At 40.1% G+C, this 23,357-nt stretch overlaps 1 protein-coding gene across 4 annotated transcripts in view; it reads right to left on the bottom strand.

Moving 5' to 3' along the window:
* PRLR (prolactin receptor) overlaps positions 1-22,590 on the bottom strand; it is a 290,378-nt gene extending 267,788 nt beyond the window's left edge. For all 4 annotated transcript variants that reach the window (XM_060191222.1, XM_060191219.1, XM_060191221.1 and 1 more), the window contains exon 1: positions 22,335-22,590. In XM_060191222.1, the coding sequence (XP_060047205.1) occupies positions 22,335-22,393 (59 nt within the window). In that variant the 5' untranslated portion in view covers positions 22,394-22,590. The remainder of the gene's footprint in view (positions 1-22,334) is intronic.
* Between the last annotated feature and the right edge of the window lie 767 nt (positions 22,591-23,357).

Here is a 23,357-nt window from a genome sequence, read left to right on the forward strand (position 1 = left end):
ATGCAAAGCATAATTTGACTGATTTTGCAGTATTGCACCAAAGAAAAATCTCTGGTGGGAGGGGGAGGCTAGATTTTCAGCTTCACAATAGGGGGTAGGGTAGGGACATAGACCTTTGATGGTGGATATGGTGTTAATATATACTCCTATTAATTCAGTCATATAAATTACTATTCAATAAGTAAGAGAGTAGAAAATAGAATGTTTCAAACTTTTGATTCATAGACTATACTCTGAGTATATATTCCTTCAATCCAAGCACATAAGGCTTCAAATTGGTAACCTGATTAAATTTTAATTGTGGGCTTAAATTGTTTACGCATTTCTAATAATGACATCTTTTTTTTGAAATATTTAATCACCTATGATCTTAGACTAGAGAGACCAGAAAAACTAGCTATGTCACTATTTTAGATAGAGCTGTTTGCAGATACCATTAAACAATATATACCATGGTGAGTTCTCCTATGATATAGAAAACCCTAACAATGGAATTTTCAAAGTCAACCAAATCTCCAAATAACTATTTATTGCCTTTTTAAACCCTAAGACAGCAATAGCCCTCCCCATTCCCTATAAAGCCCATATTTTTTCCAGTCCTGGAACCTCTGGGGAGTGGTTCATTTTTCAGCAGGCTCGACCCATACCAGTTGATTTTTTTTTTTTTTTTTTTGCTTCCAGGGTTATTTCTGGGTCTCAGTGCTTGCACCATGAATCTGCTGCTCCTGGAGGCTATTTTTCCCCCTTTTGTTGCCCTTGTTGTTTATCATTGTTGCTGGATAGGACAGAGAGAAATGGAGAGAGGAGGGGAAGACAGAAAGGGGGAGAGAAAGACCTGCTTCTTCACAACCTGTGAAGCAAACCTGTTGATATTTTATCTGCAGGTCCCAACCTAATCAATGCACCCAGTAACACCTCTACATGTTTTAGTTTGAACTGTGTCCACAGATGACAGCCTGTGATGTCAACCCTACAGCTCCAGTACTCTGGTGAGACCTTTCTTTGCTCATAGGACTACTTAATTCCATTTCAGGTAGTGCACTTCCTAACAAAGCCCCAACACTTAGATATGACCAGGGTCCAAGAGACAGAGCACACGTTCACATGTATCCATAAGTTAGGGGAAAGTGACCTTAAAGCAAAAGTACACAACAATTTTCAGTGACCCAGTAAGTGCAGCAAGCAAACAGAAAGACCTATCTAAAAAAAAGACAACATTAAGTGCTTAATGAAATAGTTTCTACTCAGACCTAAGTACTTTCCTCAACTACTTCTATTTCACTTTACTCAATCACTTAAAGGCTAATCTTGTCAGACAAAGTAAGGACTAGAAGAGCTGGATACTGGCAAGAGACCAGCTTTTTTTTTTTTTTTTTTTTTTTGCCTCCATGCTTATCCCTTGGGCTCAGTGCCTGCACTATGAATCCACTGCTCCTGGAAGCCATATTTCCCATTTTGTTGGCCTTGTTGTTGCCCGTTATTATTGTTATTGTTGCCATTGCTGTTGTTGGATAGGACAGAGAGAAATTGAGAGAGGGGGGGAAGATAGAGAGGAGGATAAAAAGATAGACACCTGCAAACCCGTGTCACCACCTGTGAAACAATTCTCCTGCAGGTGGGGAGCCTGGGGCTTGAACCACTTTATGCTGGTCCTTGGTCTTTGCAATATGTGTGCTTAAACCACCTCGCCCCCATCTAATATACTTTAATGATGGCTTTTGTGCTTACTGCCAGGCCACTTCATCTCCCGGGGCCCTAATCAGGGAGTACTGGGATTCCCACACAGACATGATGGGCCAACACCTCTCTCCATTGTCACTGGTCATCTCCATCAGTACCAACATAATGGATCCCTTTGTGGGCCCCTACAGTACCTTGCCCTCAATGTAGATCAACAATGGTAGGGACTATCTATGAAGGGAGGCTGGGCCAAAATCCTTTACTGTTAGAGGAAGATGGGTCTGTCAGTGGGTGTAGCCTACAACATTCCTAGCTATGACCACAAAATTCAAGCTCAGACCTACAAAAATGCAGAGGTTACACAGACTCCTGCACTGAATATAGGCCCCAGAGCAAATTGATGGGGTCTAGAGTTTATGGTATTTATATACTTTTCTTAGATTTGGCAGCTCTATCCTGATCCAGATTTCTAGTCCTATTTCCAACCCTGACATCATCTCCCCAGATAATACCTTTGGCCCACCTGCTTTTTAGCTGTTGGGCTCAGGCAAAAATTAGTGAAGTCATGGGCCCCTTGGGATATAGGTAAAAGAGACCTACTAACTTTTTCCAAAATGGAGACCCCAAATCTCATGTGCTACATTCTTACCTTTAGCTTCCAGATTATTAAACAATTTGTTGTTCTTCTTTATATCTTAATGCTTTTTCAGACACCAAGTTACAGATGTTACTATGATGCCAACTTGACTTCCCCAGGCAGATGACCTCACCAATGTGCAGTGGGACACCAACTCTCCAGAACCCTGCCCCACTAGGGAAAAAGAGAAACAGGCTGGGACTATGGATCAATCTGCCAGTGCCCATCTTCAACAGAGAAGAAATTACAGAAACCAGGCCTTCCACCTTCTGCACCCCATAATGATCCTGGGTCCATACTTCTACAGAGGAATAACGAATAGGAAAGCTTCCAATGGAGGGGATGGGATATGAAACTCTGGTGGTGGGGATTTTGTGGAATTTTGCCCCACTTATCCTATGGTTTTGTCAATATTTTTGATTTTATAAATAAAATAAGTAAAGATGATAAAAAACAATTAAATGCCTAAATGGATACATAGAATTCTTAGGGAAAGGATTCTATTTTTTGGTATTTTTTTATTCCCATTTTGCATAGCAGGACACAAATTCTGGGATGAATTTTCATGCTGGGGCAAATAAATGTCTGGGTCTCTTTTGTTGGTGCTCAAAATGTGTTGGGCCATTGTTAAACATGGGAAAGAAATCAGTTTACAGTTGAATCCAGTTCAAACTTAACAAGTTGGTGTCATTTAGGAGACAGGTAGTTGCTATTTTGAAGTTGGCACTGTTAAGATCTTTTGTAGTTTCTAAAAACATTCAATTCTCTAGAGAATTTCAGTTTTCTGTCAAAATAGAGGGAGGAAAAAACCACAGCAGTTGATGATCAAGATCTAAACTTTGAGACATCATGACTAATCTCTTTAAGCATGGGGTTCTGACTCAGTAAATTCAAGGATTAGATTTATTAAAGTATTTGATTTCCAATTGTCATCAACAATCATCAGTGCCATCCTCCCAGCTCCCTTGACTATTTGTCATTTGCTGGACAAATTCACTCCCAGAAAAAGGAAGTCTCAATAGCAGCTTTCTATCCACGTGGATGGCAGATTTCTCAGGAAGCTTAATAATTTGCCACTGAACAATGCTAAAGCTACCTGGCTATTCAGAGATACTTATTAGGTTTTACATTAATTATCTATCTGCTGACCATTCTCTTTTTTCCAAAGTGATACCAGTAAGGTCCAAATCAAGGCCACTTGTTAAAAGAAGGTCTCTATAAAATAGCACTGTGGGGGAAAGTTTTTTGTTGCAGGAGAAATGTGACCCAGGACTATCTCTTTATGGTACCTACTTTGCCATGGAATTTTCCACAAAGAATTCTGGAGAAGACTGTGATTGTAGGCAATATGAACTTTTATTTAGAGAAATGAAAAACATATATATATATAGAGAGAGATGTGTGGTTCATTTGGGTACAAATTGTTGAGGAAGCTGGGCTCTTTTATGCACTGCACTAAGACCTTCTCTCTCTCTCTCTCTCTCTTCCTTTCTAAGCTATGTCTGAATCTATTATTACTTATGGTGTTACCCCCCCTTTTTTACACCCTTCTTTTGAAGCAAGGGAAACAAAAGGCCCCAACTTTCTCCTCAAATGTTCTCCAAATACTTTTACCTTCCAGTGATGGGCCTAGAACAAAGAATCCTGGTCACAAAAGTTCCAAATACATTCAGATAGAAATGCTGCCTATGGCCCCACTGGCCCTAATATTCATCTAATAGTTTTACATTTAAACATTTATTTGGAAAGTTTTTACTTTCCAAATCTGAACCTGGGTAACTGGTGACAATCAGTAGAAGTGTGTATGCTCCAGTTGATGATTTACCAAACTATAATTTCTACTTTAAAAGCAACGTACAATCTTTTATGTCATTATACTTTGATTATGCCTTAGATTTCAATTATTTCCCAGATGCCGGTGATTTTCACCTTAACAACACCAGACAGGCCTTGGAGTCCATTTTTTTTTGCTGTTCCTACACCTATTTTTTTCTCTTATAAGCTTATTTTTATTGGATTCTTACAACATGCTTTGTTAAGAGACTAGGTGATGACACACCTGGTTGACCACGCTCATTATAGTGTGAAAGGACCTGAGTTCAAGCCCCAGGCCTCCACCTTCTGAGAGAAACTTCACTGAGCACTGAAACTCTCTCTTCTTTTCTATCTTCCCATTTCCTCTTGAATTTTCTACAAAGTAAATTAATTAAAAAATTCACAGCATGCTTTGTTCACAAGTTAAAGCTTCCCTTTTTATTCTGCCAATCATAATTAGAAACAAATAGAACCAAAATTAATTAGTGAATAGCAACATATATCTAGACTTGATAGTTCCTCCTGGTACAGTCGCCAGGACTATTGGCACATAGTCATTGAGGTCTACTCCATATAGCCACAGGAAGATAAATGTTTGCTTTTGAAATGGTTTGATCTTCTAGTTAAGTTCCTGAGACAAAAATAAAAACATAATTCCATCACCAGCAAATAGAAATAGTTATGTTTTGTAACTTTTAAAAAATTATCATTATTGGATAGAGACCATTATAAATCAAGAGGGAAGAGGGAGACAGAGAGGAAGAAAGAGAGGGAGACACCAGCAAAACTGCTTCACTACACACAAACCTTTTCTCCTGCAGGTGGGGACCTGAGGCTCGAACCAGGTATTTGCGCATTATAACATGTGTGCTCAACCAGATGCCCCACCACCCAGCCCTGGAACAGTCATGCTTTATTATTTTGGCTTTGAATCTTTTGTACTTGGGGCCCAATTCCTGCAAAGTTCAGCCCCTGGCCATAAAGGTCTTTGTCCAGTCTCAGTTCAGTCTAACAGACTTTCTAGGGGGCATTTTATTGAGAATTTTCTGGTGTGAACAACTTTGTTCAGCCAACTCCATAGATGGGATTTTTATCTTTCACCTTGGCAGATGGCTGGTGGTTTGGATTCAAACAATTCTGGGACAGAAGCCCTCCTTGAATTGTTATCTCACTGTCCCACTACTGAGCTTTTTTGCATAAAGTGTCTTTATTTTATTTTATTTTATTTATAAAATGGACATATTTACAAAACCACAGGATAAGAGGGTAAAACTACTGAGCAATTGGAATACCTCTGAGTAGTACCTTTTGATTTTTTTCAGGAGAAATAGGTCTATTTCTCAAAGTAGCAGCTTCAGTTCCTTAGAAATAGAGTGAAAAGATAATCAGCGACCTGGAACAGTTTTTCATGTGTTTGTTAGCCCAGGTCGCTGACTGTCAGAGAAATGCAAATAAAGACAACACTAAGATACCACCTCACACCTGTGAGAATGGCATACATCAAAAAGGACAGCAGCAACAAATGCTGGAGAGGCTGTGGGGACAGAGGAACCCTTCTACACTGCTGGTAGGAATGTAAATTGGTCCAGCATCTCTGGAGAGCAGTCTAGAGAACACTCACAAGGCTAGACATAGACCTTCCATATGACCCAGTAATTCCTCTCCTGGAAATATACCCCAAGGATTCCATAATGCCCAACCAAAAAGATGTGTGTACATCTGTGTTCATAGCAGCACAATTCATAATAGCTAAAACCTAGAAGGAACCCAGGTGCCCAACAACAGATGAGTGGCTGAGAAAGCTGTGGTACATATACACAATGGAATACTGTGCAGCTATTAAGAACAATGAGCCCACCTTCTGTGACCCATCTTGGACAGAGCTAGAATGAATTATGTTAAGTGAGCTAAGTCAGAAAGATAAAGATGAGTATGGGATGTCCCCACTCATCAACAGAAGTTGAGAAAGAAGAACAGAAAGGGAAACTAAAAGCAGGATCTGATTAAATCAAGAGCAGGGCACCAATGTAAAAACACTGTGGTGAAGGGGAGGGTGACCATTGGACCTCCTGGCGGGGTCGGGGGGGGTAGATAGGGGGCGGGGGTGGGGTGGGGATGGGACACAGTCTTTTGGTGGTGGGAGTGGTGTTTATGTACAATCCTACTAAAGTGTAAACATATAAACCACTATTTAATTAATATGAGGGGAAAAATTGATCATATGTCTAGAACTTCTTAAAACACAGACTGAGTCTTTTTTTTTTTCTCTGATTTTTTTTATTGGGGAATTAATGATTTACATTCAACAGTAAGTACAATAGTTTGTACATGCATAACATTCCCCAGTTTCCCATATAACAATACAACCCCTACTAGGTCCTCTGAATCCTTCTTGGACCTGTATTCTCCCCACCCACACACCCCAGAGTCTTTTACTTTGGTGCGATACGCCAATTCCATTTCAGCCAATTCCATTTCAGGTTCTACTTGTGTTTTCTTTTCTGATCTTGTTTTTCAACTTTGGCCTGAGAGCGAGATCATCCCATATTCATTCTTCTGTTTCTGACTTATTTCACTCAGACTGAGTCTTTTTAATACATAGGCTATCTTTGATATGTTGTCTCTCCCAAAAGCCTAGACCAGGGAGAACAGAAGCAACTGGTAGCACAGCTATATACAAGATGCTGGGTATTATACCCCAAACCCTAACAAAGGGACTTTCCAAAGTTAACCCTATCACCAAATAATGTGACGATAACAATAACTATCCATTGTCTTCTTGAACCCTAAGACAACAGGAACCTCACATTTCCACTATAGAGCCTATATTTCCCCCAGTCCTGCAACCTTAGGGTGGGGCCCACTTTTCTGCATGCTACTCTCAATTCAAATCAAATAATATTGCATCTGCGAATCACAACCTAATCAATGAGTGCCACCCCAGCATGCTTCACTTCAGACTGTGACCAGAGACTTCAGGTGTGGAATGACAACCCTTCAGCTTCATCACTCAGGTGAGACCTTTCCTTTCATAGTATTCTCTAATTCCATTCCAGGTGGTCCACTCCCTAATAAAGTCCCCAAACCTAGATATAGTCCAGGTCCCCTGAGATAGAGCATAGGTTCACCCATTCCCATAAGCTAGGGAGAAAAATATATACCTGAAAGCAGAAGTACACAAGAGCATGCAGGGAATACTCCCCAACACTTCATCTGCACTATTACAGTCTTTAGGTCCATGATTGTTGAACAATTTGTTTGGCTTTGTATGTTAACTCTCTTTTCAGCCACCAGGTTCCGGATGCCAGCAAGATGCTGACCAGACTTCCCTGGACAGAGGATCCCATCAATGTGTACTGGAGCTCCGCTTCCTCAGAGCCCCACCCTACTATGGAAAGACAGAGGCAGACTGGGAGTATGGATCGACCAGTCAACATCCATGTTCAGTGGGGAAGCAATTACAGAAGCCAGACCTTCCACCCTCTGCAACCCACAACAACCCTGGATCCATACTCCCAGAGAGATAGAGAATGGGAAGGCTATCAGGGGAGGGGATGGGTTGTGGAGATCGGCTTATGGGAATTGTGCGGAATTGTACCCCTCTTATTCTATGGTTTTGTTAATGTCTCCTTTCTTAAATAAAAAAAAAAGAAAGAAATAGAGTGAAAAGAATAACAAATGGAAAATGGCACAACATAGGGACCATAGAACTGGACATATATAGCTAGACTTATTTCAAAATCTGCCATTACTATTTATGATCATGGGGGAAAATAACCATATGGCCTTAGTTTCTAAATTTAGAAGTTGATAATAGCAAGAATACTCACTGGAAGGGTGACTGAGAAGACTGAATGAGTTTAAGGTATGTGGAATTCTTAAAGTAACATTTTAGACATAAGTATCCATTACATGATCATTATTATGATGTTTATATTTATAGTTGGAGAAACAGACTCACTGTAAATAACCATCTATAAACACTTGATAACATGAAGGACTTGGTAAATACAGCTGAAGTGTCACAATACTCAGAAAGGAGATACACTAGCCACATGATTGTGACACTTCCAGCACAGCATCAAAAGCTACTGATGTACCAGAATAGTCTAATGAGATATTATGACATTTTTATGGATAGGAAAAGGAAAACAACAAGCCAAATTTTCTCCTTGGACAGGCACATTTTTTTTTTCTGCTTAAGTAAGTTAAGGTCAAAATCCCTAATATTTCCAAGTAGGACTAACTGTTATTCCATTGTGGGTCAAGCAACAATGGGACAGGATTAATTATTTCACTCAGGAAGAGGTCTGATATTGCCCAAGCCAGGCTCACACTACTTGCAAATACTGTCCTGAAACTGACTCCTTTCACCCACTGCTACCTTTGCTGACCCATTCTTACCTTTCTCTGTGTTCTTTGACTCCTATGTTCTCCCAGTGTGCTGTCATTTTCTGCACATAAGTCTGAGAACTCTCTAACATATAACATAAAACACATTACTGCCCTGCTGAAAAAGCTCACTGACTTCTTTAAAGTACTGGAAATCCTATCTCCTTCCCATAAACTGTGCAGTTTTCCTCCCTGATTTGCTCTCCCTCCCCAAGTCCAGCCTTTTTTTTTTTTTTTTCTGAACAGACACAACCTTTTCCTACCTTAGGGGTTTTGCTCTTACTGTCCCTTCTGCCTATTCTCCTTTCTCCATTATCTCTGCATGAATTTCTCATTAACATCGATGCACTAGTTCAAATGCTACCTCCTCAGAGAGAGAAAATTTTGTAATCCTACTTTACAATCATTTAAAATACATCTTTGCAAATCAATGGGAAAGTGAGCATTAATCTATTTAAAGATACCCTCTTCAGATTCTGATTCATTTATTTCACTGAGTCTCCATACTACTAAGTGAACTTACTTGATTTATTTATTTATTTGGAAGCACCAGGATATTGCACATGTACAATTCCACTATTTCTTACTCTGGACCAACACTTATATTTGAAGTGGGTGGTAGTGATGTCTGGGACTTACTGATGTGGGTTGACTTTTTCAGATAGAGACAGAGTGTGTGCTGGAGATGAGAAGAGAGGAGATGAGAAGAGAGGAGAGGAAAGGGGAGGAGAGGAGAGGAGAGGAGAGGAGAGGAGAGGAGAGGAGCAGGAGAGAGAAACATTATAGCACTAAATTTTCCTTCAGTACAGTGGGGGCCAAGGTCAAACCTGCCTTGCACATGTGACAAAAGCAGCATACTGTCCAAGTGAGCTCTTTGGCCAACGCTAGTTGACATTTATAGATTAGAAGTTTACGGGGTGACTTGGTCACAAACACTAAGACTTTGCTGACATTGAAAAGATTCTTTTTTATTTCAGATTTAAAAAAGGGGGGGGTGAGAGAGACAAAGAGAAGCAAAAAGAAACAAATGAGGGAGGAGCTAGTGGTGCACCAGGTTGAGTGCACGTTAGAATGTGCAAATACCAGGGTTTGAGCTCTGATCCACATCTGCAGTGGGGAAATACTTCACGTGGTATGGATTCTGTGGTGTTCCAATGTGGTTCCAGGACTTGAACCTGGGTAAGGTGCACATTCTACCTGGGATATATAATATGAACAGAGAGAAATTGAAAGGGGAAGAGAATATAGAAGAGAAGAGAGATAAATACCTTCAGCAATGCTTCACTGCTTATAAAGCTTCCCACCCTGCAGATAGGGACTGGGAGCTCAAACCCTGGTGCTTGAACACTACAATATGTGTACTCAACCCATTGCACCACTGCCTGATCCTCCTTATTTGTTTCTTAATGTGAAAACATTAAAAAAATAAAAAACTTTATTTCATTTGATAGAACAGAAATATATTGAGGGGGGAGATAAGGAGAGACAGAAACACCTGCAGCACTGCTCCACCACTTATGAAGCTTCCTCCATGCAGGTGGGAATCAAGGTTGAACCTGGGTCCTTGTGCATGGTAATATATGCACTTAACCAGATGTGCTACTACCAGGCTCCCATGTGAAAACATTTTTAGATTTGTTTTTATTATTCACTAATGAGAAATTCAGAAGGAGAGGAGTGGATAAAGAGAGGGAGAGGAAGAGGAGAAGGGAGAGCAAGAGAATGATAATTAGAGTAGCACTCATGTGGTTCCTGGGATCAAACTCTGGATCTCACACTTGGAAGTCCAACACTCTACCCACTGTCTACCTCCCAGGTCTCAGAGAATTTTTTTTTTCTTATTATTGAAATATAACTCCATGAGAACAAGAACTTTATCATTCTATCTCCAGCACCTAAAATAATCTCTGGCACTTATAAACATTCCATACGCCTCTCCCAATCCATACCAAATAATATTGCATCCGCCGATCACAACCTAACCAACGCAACGATTGCCACCTCAACATGCTTCACCTCAGACTGTGTCCAGAGACTTCACGTGTGGAATGACAACCCTTCAGCTTCATTACTCGAGTGAGACCTTTCCTTTTATAGTACACTCTAATTTCATCTCACTTTCTAACAAAAAAAGTGGTTCACTTTCTAACAAAGTCCCATAACCTAGATATACACCAGTTTCTGTGAGAGAGAGCTTATGTTCACACGTATCCATAAGCTACTGCAAAATATACACCTGAAAGCAGAAGTACACTAGAGATTGCAGTGAGTACCTCCCTAACACTTCCTCTCCACTATTCCAAGCTTTGGGTCCATGATTGCTCAACAGTTTTTTTGGCTTCGTATGTTAACTCTCTTTTCAATCACCAGGTTCCAGATGCCATCAGGATGCCGGCCAGGCTTCCCTGGATTGAAGACCCCACCAATGTGTCCTGGAGCTCTGCTTCCCCAGAGACACACCCTACTAGGGAAAGAGAGAGGCAGACTGGGAGTATGGACCGACCAGTCAATGCCCATGTTCAGCGGGGAAGCAATTACAGAAGCCAGACCTTCTACCTTCTGCAACCCTCAATGACCCTGGGTCCATGCTCCCAGAGAATGGGAAAGGTATCAGGGGAGGGGGTGGGATATGGAGATTGGGTTGTGGGAATTGTGTAGGGTTGTACCCCTCCTACCCTATGGTTTTGTTAATTAATCCTTTCTTAAATAAAAAAATAAATAAATAAACATTCCATACATGTTAATAGAGAGAATAAATATACTTGGTTAACAGCAGACTTTTGCCCTTACTATTCTCTGCAATCTCTTTAATAATTTCTTTTGTTTTTGTAGTTGTTGGTTTTACTATGGGATTCACTACTCCAGGCTGACCTTTCCAGATAGAAAGAGAGATATTACTGTACTGAAACTTCCCCTAGTGCCTTGGGGATATGACAAAGTGGGCACATTCCCAGGTGAGCAATCTCACTGACCCAATAATATTTTTTCTTTTATTCATTTAAAACATTTTTTGTGATTATAATGGGTTACAAGATTGTAAGATTACAGGGTATACATCCACACTCCATCCACTACCAAATTTCTGTGTTCCCATTCTCCTGTCTCTCAAAGATAACTACCATTATGTGACCCATGGTGACCCAATAATCTTTTATCTTCTAATTCTACAATCTTAATTTCTCAGAAAAATACAGTAGTACACTATCTACCCCTGCCATGCTCCTTAATCAAGTGAAAAAGTCTGGCTTTTTGGTATCCATATAATTTTCTGAAAAGAGTTTGAGTCATCTCAGACTCAACTGGGCCCTGGATAATTATTCTCAAATTGATTCAAGAATAATTTTCCATATTCTGGCTTCTTTTTTATTGAAAGTGACATGTAATCAGCATTTTCCAAACATAAATTTGTGATTCTCCTAGCCTAGAATGAAACTAAGAAGCTCTACAACCTGATTTTATACAACACAGTTAGTTCTTTGCTAAATCATCTTGTAAATCTACCCAGTGAAAACCTCTAGAGAACATTGCTATAATTATATTTTTAATAAGTGTATGAGAAGAAACAGAGATAATTGACTTAAAATGACCAAGACAGGAAAGCAAGTGTTCATTAACTAAAAATCATCACAGCAGTTGGAAACTTAACATATAGCTGGCAGAGAAGCTCAACCATTATCTTTCAATCGCATAATCACAAACTCCCAGAAACCTAATTTTCAAACTGCATATACACAAATTTTAGTCAGGAGGCCATACAGTTCCACCCTGAATATGAGTTTAGTGGATATAGGTAAATAACATTATTATGCTAGAAATTATGCTTGCCAGAGAGTACAATGAATGTTGCCATCCAACTAGAAATATGGCTTACATGCTTTCATTTTTTTTTCCTGGTCATGAAAGTGAAAAATAAGGCAAAGAAAGAGGAAAAGTAGTTAAAATTTGGATCTAAGCTGAGTAGTAGTTCTTATCCTTGGATGCACACAGTAATCATATGGAGAACTATAAATAAATACAATGCCTAGGTTTCAATCCCAGAATCTTGATTCAATGCTTCTATGGGTGGGGCATGTGCATTATTTTTTATAACTCTTGAGATGATTCTTATGTGCAATTAGTGTGGAGAATCACTATTTCAGAGGCTTGCATTTTTGCTATAGTTATTGAAAGTTGTTCTTAAATCAGTAATGGATTAGGAGATAGAGAAAAAGAAAATAACTGTTGTTTTCGACAGGTTATGTTGTTTTCAATGGGCTGGCTTCACGGGCGGGTAACAGACGATCAGGGACTCATGGCTGAGCTGTAGGCAGTATCTCTTTACTCATGCAGGACGCAGCACAATCTAAGCCGAGCTAAGCTAAACTCAAGGTAAAGTACAACTCACAATGCTGTCTTTATATATACTTGCCAAGTAGGGTGGAAACAGGATGTGACATAGAGAGGGTGGAGAGAAAAGTGGCTGGTGAAAATCAGAGTGTGACAAAGAGGGGGCAGATTAGGCGAGAATCCTATCACTGAACCACAAATGCCCTGGAGGGAGGGTGGAACTTGTTAACAGTGGTTATGTAAATAGAATGAAGTGGTTATGTAGATAGAATAGTGTTAAGCAGGGGGGATTTAAACCAAATGAAACAGAAGGGGTCTCATGCATACCAACAAATAACCATTTCAGGAATGGCACAAAATTGACCTATCTTCTTGTCTTTAAGAGGCTGTCGTGCGAAGACTCTGTTTTTCCACTACATTTCATAAAGACTCCTCAGTCTTACCAATGGCAATAAACCCAGAAGTTCCCAAGACATATAAAGAGTTCTTTAAAAATGCAGTAGTAGACATTGCTGGGCTTTCTGTTATTTATTTATTTATTTTTAGTGTAACAAAAATCAATATCCTTTCAGTGAGCAGGAACTTCAGAGAGGAGAAATAAGAACAGCTTTCTGTAAAGTTCTAGGGTGAGGAAAATCTCCCTTCCCAGAAGACTAGATGAGCTATAAGTATGCATGATCCAGCTTTCATTTGAATGGGGACTATAAACAGTATACTTGGGGCTTCCAGGGTTGTCGTGGCTGCCTTTGGGTTTCTGATATTCATCATTACAGCTTCAGTAGTCATCTTTAACTTACTGATCTGTAACACTAATTCATTCATTAAAGAAATAATATTGTGGGCCGTGGGTGGCACACCTAGTTGAGTGCACATATTAACAGTGCACAAGGGCCGGGCTTTGAGCCCCTGGTCTCCACCTACAGCGGGAAAGCTTCACAGGTGGTGAGGCAGTGCTGCAGGTGTCTCTCTGTCTCCTTCTCTCTCTGTCTCCCCCTTCCTCTCAATTTCTGGCTGTCTCTATAAAATAAATAAAGATTAAAATATGTTTAAAAATAAAAAAGAAATAATATTGCTAAGTACAGATTATTCCAGAACAAAAGAGACTAGGCAGACTCATTTTGGATGCCAAGTAAGATATGGGGAATTCAGTGGCTGAGAATTATTTTTTAAAAAATATTTTCTTAGGGGCTGGGCTGTAGCGCAGCAGGTTAAGCACACATGGCACAAAGCCCAATAAAAATCCCAGGTCGAGCCCCAGCTTCCCACCTTCAGGGGGATCACCTCACAAGCGGTGAAGCAGGTCTGTAGGTGTGTATCTTTCTCTTCCCCTCTCTGTCTTTCTCTCCTCTGTCCGTTCCTCTCTGTCCTATGCAACAACAATAATAACTACAACAACAATAAACAACAAGGGCAACAAAAAAAAGAAAAGAAAAGAAAAGAAAAAATAGCCTCCATGAGCAGTGGATTCGTAATGCAGGCAGCAAGCTCCAGCAATAAGGATATATATATATATATATATATATATATATATATATATATATATCCTGGAGGATATATATATCCACCCCCCCTTGGGGCCTGGTGGGTTAAGCTCACATGGTGCAAAGCACAAGAACCTGAGTAAGGATCCTGGTTAAAGCCCCCAGCTCCCCACCTTCAGGGGAAGGAGAAGCGGTGAAGCAGGTCTGCAGGTGTCTCTTTCTTTCTCTCCCCATCTCTGTCTTCCCCTCCTCTCTTCATTTCTCTCTGTCCTAACCAACAGCAACAACAGTGGAAACAATAACAATAATAACAACAACAATGATAAAACAACAAGGGCAACAAAACGGAAAAAATAGCTTCCAGGAGCAAGGGAATTGGAGCCCCAGTGATAACCTTGGAGGCAAAAACAAACAAACAAACAAAAACTTTCTTTATTTGGTATAGATAGAGAGAAATTGAGAGTTATAGGGAGTGGGAGAGAGAGAAAATGAGAGAGCAAGAGAGCGAGAGAGAGCCAGCTATGCAGCACTGCTTCCTTGCTTGCAAAGCTTTCCTTCTGCAGGTGTGGGACTGGGGACTTACTTGAACCTAATATTTAGCATTGGAACATGTGCTTAACCAGGAACACCATCAATTGACCCTTATTTTTAAATCTTACATGTTTATTAGAGAGTGGGAAAGAAAGGGAGAGAGATGGAAAAAGACCAAGACCAGGACACCATTCAGCATATTTAGCTTATGGGACTAGGCCTGATCTGAGCCACTTCCAAGGCTGTAATTGCCAAGAAATGTAACCAGTTAGCTTCAAGGCCCCAGAGCAATCAATCAAACTCCATTTTTCCAATTTGTATGGTTGGAGAGGTGAGATCTGACTAATTGTTATAAAATAACTGCTGGGGGCACTAATGAGCATATATGATAATGGCCCTTTAGGATGATTACACATAGCCTGGTGGATTCAGGCATCTCTTAGAGGTTAATTGCTAAGGTTGACTTCAGAACATAAGTTTTGAAACTGGGCAGATGGTTATGCCTCTTAATCACACTGTCCAAGTAGACAGAATCACGATTCATAGAAATATACAAACATATGAAATTTTCACAAAAAACACTCCCTCTAGCTCCTACCTAATCACTTTTAAAATTCCACCCCTGGAACTGTGGTAGTTATAAGGACTGGGTAAGGGTGCAGAACATGGATTGTGGGTACTGTGTGGAACTATATCCCTGCAGCCATTATTAAAATATTAATACAGGGAGTGGGGTGGTAGTGCAGGGGGTTAAGCTCATGTGGCACAAAGTGCAAGGACTCACTCAAGGACCCGCGCAAGGACCCGCATCAAGTACTAATACAAATGGTAAAAATATCAACCCTTGCAGTTAGGGAGGCATCTGAATGGGTAGAGCACAGGATTTGCACTAATGAGGTCCAGGATTTGATTCTTGCATATGCCCAAGCCATGCTCTGATCTCTCTTTCCCTCTAAAATTAAATAAAGTTAAAAAAATCTTTAAAATTAAATAGTACCATTCTAGCTTCACTTTCCATGATTATGACGCAAATACGTGTGTTTTTGCTCAGTGATTTCAATTCTGGTTTCCTGTTAGAATATTCTGGGGAATTAAGGAAAAAACAAAAATCACTAACACTTGATACAGAGTCCCATTGCTCAATTGATCAAATGAAAACTACAGAGACAAGGTTGAGTCATTAATCATTTTTCAAAAGATTCCCCAGTAACTACAATTACTCTTTTTCACAATCCCAAATTAACATTTTCATTGCCATTCTCCTTACTTACTTATATCTATTCTCTCCATCTTCATTTGTTTTTGACCTAAACTTCCATCCTTTCAGGGTCCAGGTTTTACATACTCTTTCTAAATTTGCTTTATAGTTTATGGCATGCTACTCTCAGCAATCTCCAACTTCTGGCTGCATCACTCACATATCACTTAGAGAAATCTACTAATACTGTTTGCTTATGCCCATATTTTAGAGCAGATAACATATCCTTTCAGAGCAAGAGCTTTCTTATATTCTTCTCTTATTTTATCCCACGGAGGCTTGCATGAAACCCTGACTTAGAAGGTGATGAAAGATATGCTTTGCAGTTGATGTAAAGATAATAAAATTCACTTATGTCAGCTTCTTAGCAACAATTTCCCCCAGATTCAGATTTCAAGTGGATATGAGCAAATGTTATCAGAGCATCTCAAAAAGCATTTTGTATTGTGCTTTCTAGCTACAGAAAGGAAACTGCAAGCAGATATTTGCAGAGCTCATCCACCCTCAGGTTATTAGTGGTAACCACAGCCAATATTTTTATAGTGCATTTATTCATTAGAATTTTATGTGCCATTATCTCATTAACTCCGAACTTACTACAGTATTGTTGGCATAGGCAAGGAGGGTGAGGATAAGGCATAGTTCAGTACACAGAAGTAGAGCCCAGGCCAGATTCTAACACCAGAATCTGATTGCTCTGTCTTTAGGAATAAATGAAACTGCAGGAACCAATTCTATCTTTACATCATTGACCATTTAAAGGCCAGTTTAGTTAGTGGCAAAAAAGAAAGTGAAATGGCCTGTTTCTCCTTAGAGCTCCTTCCTGAAGCTAGGAGTGCATCTTGTTCAAACTTTTTAATCAGGAGCACAGAGAAAGAGAACTACTTATCACCACAATGAGATGACTTATTTAATAAGCTCCGCATAAAAACATGAAGCCCAGGGAGTCGGGTGGTAGCACAGCAGGTTAAGCATAGGTGGCACAAAGCTCAAGGACCAGCATAAGGATACTGGTCCAAACCCATGGTTCCCCACCTGTAGGGGAAGCACTTCACAAGCGGTGAAGAAGGTTTGCAGGTGTCTATCTTTATCTCCCCCTTTCCCTCTTCCCCTCTTCTCTCCATTTCTCTCTGTCCTATCCAGCAACTATGACATCAATAACAACAACAACAATAAAACAACAAAGGCAATAAAAGGGAATAAATAAATAAAATATTTTTAAAAAATTTAAAAAGAAACAAAACAAAACATGAATCCCAGATTATCTCTTAAATTCTATAAACAAAACCATTGTCCTGTGATATGGTTTTAAGGTACAACTTAGAATCAAGTCTCAAAATTGATGCTAGGTCTTGATAATGAGTGTAACTCACCGTGATTTGAATACTGTTCTTTAAATCCTACAATGACATGATTTAGTGAGCTTAAAATTGTTATTTACTTAGCAGTAGAATAGTGGTAGGGAAAGAAGCAGAGGGGTGACCTCTTTTAACAGCTTCACCAAATAACTGATTTTTGTGACAGATATGAAGAGGAGTCTGAGCCAAAAATAGAGGATAATTTTAGGAAAAATGAGAATAAAATTTCTAATCGTATTTTCATCAACTTGATAGTCTAGATGAAGACTATTCAGTGGAAATCATGTTTGTGATTTAAATTTTTCCATCAAACCCATTAAAACAAAGTAAAAGAAATAGATAAAAATAATTTAACAAGATGTCTCACCTATATCAATACATGAAATACTACATGTTAGTACTAATATAGAATCAGTGTGAACTTAATATGGTATTTTTTTTGTCCAATATCTTTGAATTCTGGGGTTTTACTTTTCACTGAAGCTAATCTCAGTTTGAACTAGTCACATTTCAAGTACTGGATGGCCACTTGTGGCTTATGCTACAACACTGCACAATTAAGTGTAGAAAGGACTAGCTGAAATTAGGGACAGCAGACAGATATCACTGATAGCACTTAGCTATCAAATATAGACTTAAGTTTTTTACCTTTGACTTTTTCACTATCTCCCAGAAGTAACACTCTGAAAGGCTCCACTGACTGTGTTATCAAAATTTTATGAGACTTTGAATTAAAATATGATTTTTTGTATCTTGGGCTATCAGCTTACTCTCTATATGCCTTTGTTTAACATCAAATCAAGACTTAAGTAAGTCACTAGATTTTTTATAAGATTAAATGATATTGTTATAAAGGACATACTATAGCCTAGAATAATATAGTAGGTGTTCAAACAATAGTTTTCTCTCCATAAACCCAACTTGATTGCTAAGGGGTTCTTTCACTGTATTACAGGTAATGATGCTTTCATCCCACTTTTGGGTATTTCTTTGAAGAATTCTGCTGGAGCAGCATTTTCCTTAGACCTTCACTGGCTTATTTCCCTCTTATTAATCAGGTTTCAGTTCAAGAGTGACCCTCTTGTGAAAATATTCTTTGATTGCTTTATTTAAAGTTACTCCATTGCCTCAGTCTCTATTTTGTTCACATTTTTTTTTTCATTTCCTTCACTTTTATCAATGTATGAAATTATTGAAGTATTTGTTCACCTGCCTGATTTCTCTCTCTGGCATAGAATTTTTACAAGAGTTGAGGACCTTGTTTCTCTTATTCAGAGCTCAGCAAGTGTTTTTTAAATGAATGAATGGCTAACAGAGATAAATGTCAATGGCATCCTGATTCTAAAAGGATAAGAAAGCAATAATTTCAGAATTCTTTTCAACCTAAGAGACTCTCTTTGTAAGTGAATGACTGGTAGTCAGCTTTACTGGCTGAGGTTGAGTATTGCTATCTTGAGTCTAGGATGCACTTGGGAAGGGTAGGGAAAATTGCTCTCCACAGGTGATTTCTTTGTTGTTGCCAGTTAATATGTATCACATGCAAAGCCTATGTTTACATAGCGTAAAACAACCCAGAAGATCTCTGAACAGTATATATAGATGTTGAATTATATTACTGTATATCTGAAATATGTATAACATTAAAACATATAAGTGTTAATTATTTTAACAACTTTTTAAACAAAAGTGTAAAAGTCAGACCTGAGTTTGGGTTCTGGTTCAGACTTTCATTCAATAAAAACTATGTAGACTTGTCTATAAATCTCAGTTCCTTTATCTGTAAAATATTAAGTAGTGGGAGTCAGGCAGTAGCACAGCGGGTTAAGCGCATGACCAGCATAAAGATCCTGGTTCGAGCCCTGGCTCCCCACCTGCAAGGGAGTCACTTCACAGAAGGTGAGGCAGGTCTGCAGGTGTCTATCTTACTCTCCCCCTCTCTGTCTTCCCCTCTTCTCTCCATTTCTCTCTGTCCTATTCAACAATTACAGCAATAACAACAACAATAAGAACCACAACAATAAAACAACAAGGGCAACAAAAGGAAATAAATAATAAATAAATAGTTAAAAAATATTACATAGTAATTTATACTTGGCAGTGTTGAAATGAAAGTTAATTTGGGTAATTTAGACAAGAATTTAGTATGTCCTAAAAACTCAGTGAGTAGTAGGTATCACAACTATCATCTTTTCAAGGAAGAAGTCCTTGATAAATATACTTATTGATTGTTGGAATGGCTATTTTGAAGGTGTTCAATTTCCCTTTTAGGTTCTGGTATTTCTTTCTTACATTCTGTGTCAACTGTTTTCTTGCAACTGAAGGAATTGGAGCAGGAACAAGGTGTGGTGTTGGTGGTTGGTAAAGGATATGTTAGTTGAATTAGTTAAGTCTATGTCAGTTGTACTACAGTGGAGGCCATTTCTGATCTGGAGATGAGACTGTCAATCACAGTTTCATGCTGAGATGTTTGTAGCACAAGCAGCTGTTTTGTATTTAAGACTACTGGCCAAAAGGGAATTGAGAGAAAGGGTTGAGAACCTATGCCATTTTACTTGCTGTCAGAACAGGAAGTTCTGCTTGACAGAGGTGAAGCAGCAAACCTAATTCAGTTCTGACCCGCTATTCAGCTTTGAGAATAACTAGACCAGAACTGATTTTACTCATTTTTCTTCTCCGACAGAAGTCCCATAGGAGAGTAAGCTGCTCTAAAGAAGACATGAGACTAGTCAAATAAAATTCACATTAATATTAACAATGACAGTTTATCTTTGATTATAGACCAGGTACACACACACACACACACACACACACACACACACACACACACACACACACCAGTTCGCCTACCAACAGCACAAGAAGAGTATATATTGTTCTTTATTTTACAGTGCTGGATTGGGGGGATGGTATGGTTGGAGAGGAGACTCAAAATAGTTCAGGAACTTAACTTTCCAGATTTTAGGAGCCTGGAGTGGAGGCCTGTCTGTCTTATTCCTAAGCACTAATGTCTTGCTGGCTTTATAGTTTCCATGGGCTTGACTCTCTAGTCCACTGAAGAAAAAGTGCAGCCCCCCCCCCCCCCAACAGCACTTTGTTTTGGCCCTAAGGAAGGAAATTCAGTTAAGTGAAATGAAAAATTCTAGATCTCTACAGGTGATCCATCACTTTAGGAAAGTCAGTCAAAATTTTGCTAGGCAGGGGTTGGTGAAACACTTGGGAAATACCTTGATTGTCCTGGGTGCTCATTCATGAAAGAAGGGCTTGTAACAGCTTGTCTGACTCCAGACCCCAGGGAAAGCTACAAATTACTCTCAATGACCAGAAGCAGAGATTTGGGGAGATGATCTGGATAAGGATTCTCCAAAATATCCCTTTCTTTAGGCAAGGAATATTCACATAGAGTTTGGGTAGGATCTTGGGTGGGGGTGATTTAAAATTCACAGAAATTACCTACGAAACTTTGTGTATGATCCAAAAGTACATTTGCTTCTCATGATGAGAATATTCGTTCTTAATTCTCAAAATGAACAACAATTCCCCAATTTTAACTACTAAAGCTATACAAAACTGCATGTCTTCATGCATATATCTGCTTCTTGCACTAATAAATACTTATATTCCAGTAAGTATATGTATAAGTGCATAGAAATATATATAAATATATGTAGCATGGCATATACTTAACAAATAATTTAATGAATGGTGTGTGCATATACTTATATGGAACAATCAATTTCCCTAAATGTTACAAAGAAAATATAGACCCAAAAGGGGTAGGTGCCTTGAACAAAGTTGCTCAGTCAGAAACAGGGCTAGCATTAGAAGCTCTCTCTATTGACCAAGAAATAGGAGACCCAAGTGGGAAACCTTTGCCAATTGACTTGGATGAAGAAAAACTAATCCCTTCTGATTAATAGTAATTATTCGCAAACCTATCCAAGTCCAACAACAGAAAATACTAAACTGCTGCTGCTAAGGCAGCAGTGAACTGCTTCCGCACCATACAGGTAGAGGTCACTAAAAAGATATTTCCCAACCGAGAAGTCTCAGGACGCCTGCCCTGGCTCGACCGGGCCTCTAAGGCATTCTAGCTTCAGGTCAGCCCCATTTGCCTGCAGTTCTTACTACTCTCCCTTCTGCTTCCTCCATTTGGATCCCCTGCTGCGATCCGCGGTGGGGGGGAGGGGGGAGTAGTCGAGCTAAAATGCAGCTGTGGCTTACCTGCCAATTATCCCCACTGCCTTTTGTCTAGGGCGGGGGGAGTGGGGAGCCAAGCCTTTCGGGTCGGGTCAGCACAGGTAACACCAAACTTTCCCCTGGGCTACCAGGGAGCCAGCTGACACAGATGGTGGGAGAACCCAATGTCCTCCTGGATGTCAATCGCATCACCTGACTGAGCCTTTTCTCTCCCCTGCCCACTATTATTTGTCTTTTCGTTTTGACTTAGATCATTTCCATTCTGAGAATTCCGCAGTCACACCGAAACTCATTCTCCAGGGTGCATCTGACGATACATTTTTTTTTTTTAATGCTAATGGGTGCTGCGTGTGGTTGAAAATGAGCTTAGTGGCCAGAGGTGGAGGCGGGTTGGTGTTAGTATTTTTAGCCGCTTTAAGAAGGAACATTTATGCTGGCTGCGGTTACAGCCCGGGTTTGCCCCCCCCAGTTACTACTGTCTGGCAGTCCCGCTGCCAGCTCTAGGCATTTTCTGGAGCCCGGGACGCCTGGCTGCTCCCCTTGCTCCCCTCCCCGCAGGTCTGGCTTCGAACTCGCAGCTGGGGAGCTAGGACCGACAACGCAGCCCCTGGTCTAGAGGCTGCAGCAGCCGCGGATTTGGCTGTCTGTAGCTTACTCACTTTTGCTGGGGAGCAAAGTCTGCAGAATCAGTCCGTGAGCACTTCCTGCAAAACGACATGGAGATCCATGGTGTGCAAAGCTGTTTTGCTAACAGCAGGTAAAATCCAGAGAGGAGCGAGTAAGAATCAAAAACACAAGGGGTGGAGGAGCCCAGCCCAGAAGACAGTGTCTCCGTATTTCAGATTTCAGCCTCTGTACTGCTGTCCCTAGCACCCGGGCTCTGGGAGAAAAATCTCAACTCCGTGCACTTGTTCACTCTTTCTTCATTAGAGGAGGAGTCAGTGTTGCAACATTTATGTTCCTTGCTGGAGGCAAAACAGTGATTTTCTTCAGCATGCAAAATGTCCAGCAGCCAGTTTTACAAGCTGAGGGAGGTAGTTGGGGGCAGCCACTGGGAATACAGGGAAGAGGTGAAGAAGAAATAACTGATTCTCCCCGAGATAGGTTATTCATCAGCAGGGCTCCATACCTTACACAAAGATTGTAGAAGAAAAATAGGCAGATGAAATAACAATAAAAATGTCTTCATAAATTGAGTGACCTCGAAAAGGCAGCCAAGATGTTGCTGCCGTGTCAAATTTCTTTCCTTATTTTGGGAAAGCAAACAGCAGCTTGATAGTATCTGAGGCTCCAGGGATTAGAGTGTTACCTTTCAAGAGAAGAGGAAGGGTGAGAGGGGAAGTAGGCAAATGAAAAGAAAACAAGTAATGAAGCTGAAGGGTTGTCATTCCACACGTGTCTCCACTATTCCAACCTTTGGGTCCATGACTGCTCTACAATTTGTTTGGCTTTTTATGTTGACTCTCTTTTCAGCCACCAGGTTCCAGATGCCATCAGGATGCCGGCCGGGCTTCCCTGGACTGAAGACCCCACCAATGTGTCCTGGAGCTCCACTTCCCCAGAGACCCACCCTACTAGGGAAAGAGAGAGGCAGACTGGGAATATGGACCGACCAGTCAACGCCCATGTTCAGCGGGGAAGCATTTACAGAAGCCAGACCTTCCACCTTCTGCAACCCACAA

This window comes from Erinaceus europaeus, chromosome 5, assembly GCF_950295315.1.
Source record: "Erinaceus europaeus chromosome 5, mEriEur2.1, whole genome shotgun sequence".
NCBI lineage: Eukaryota > Metazoa > Chordata > Mammalia > Eulipotyphla > Erinaceidae > Erinaceus > Erinaceus europaeus.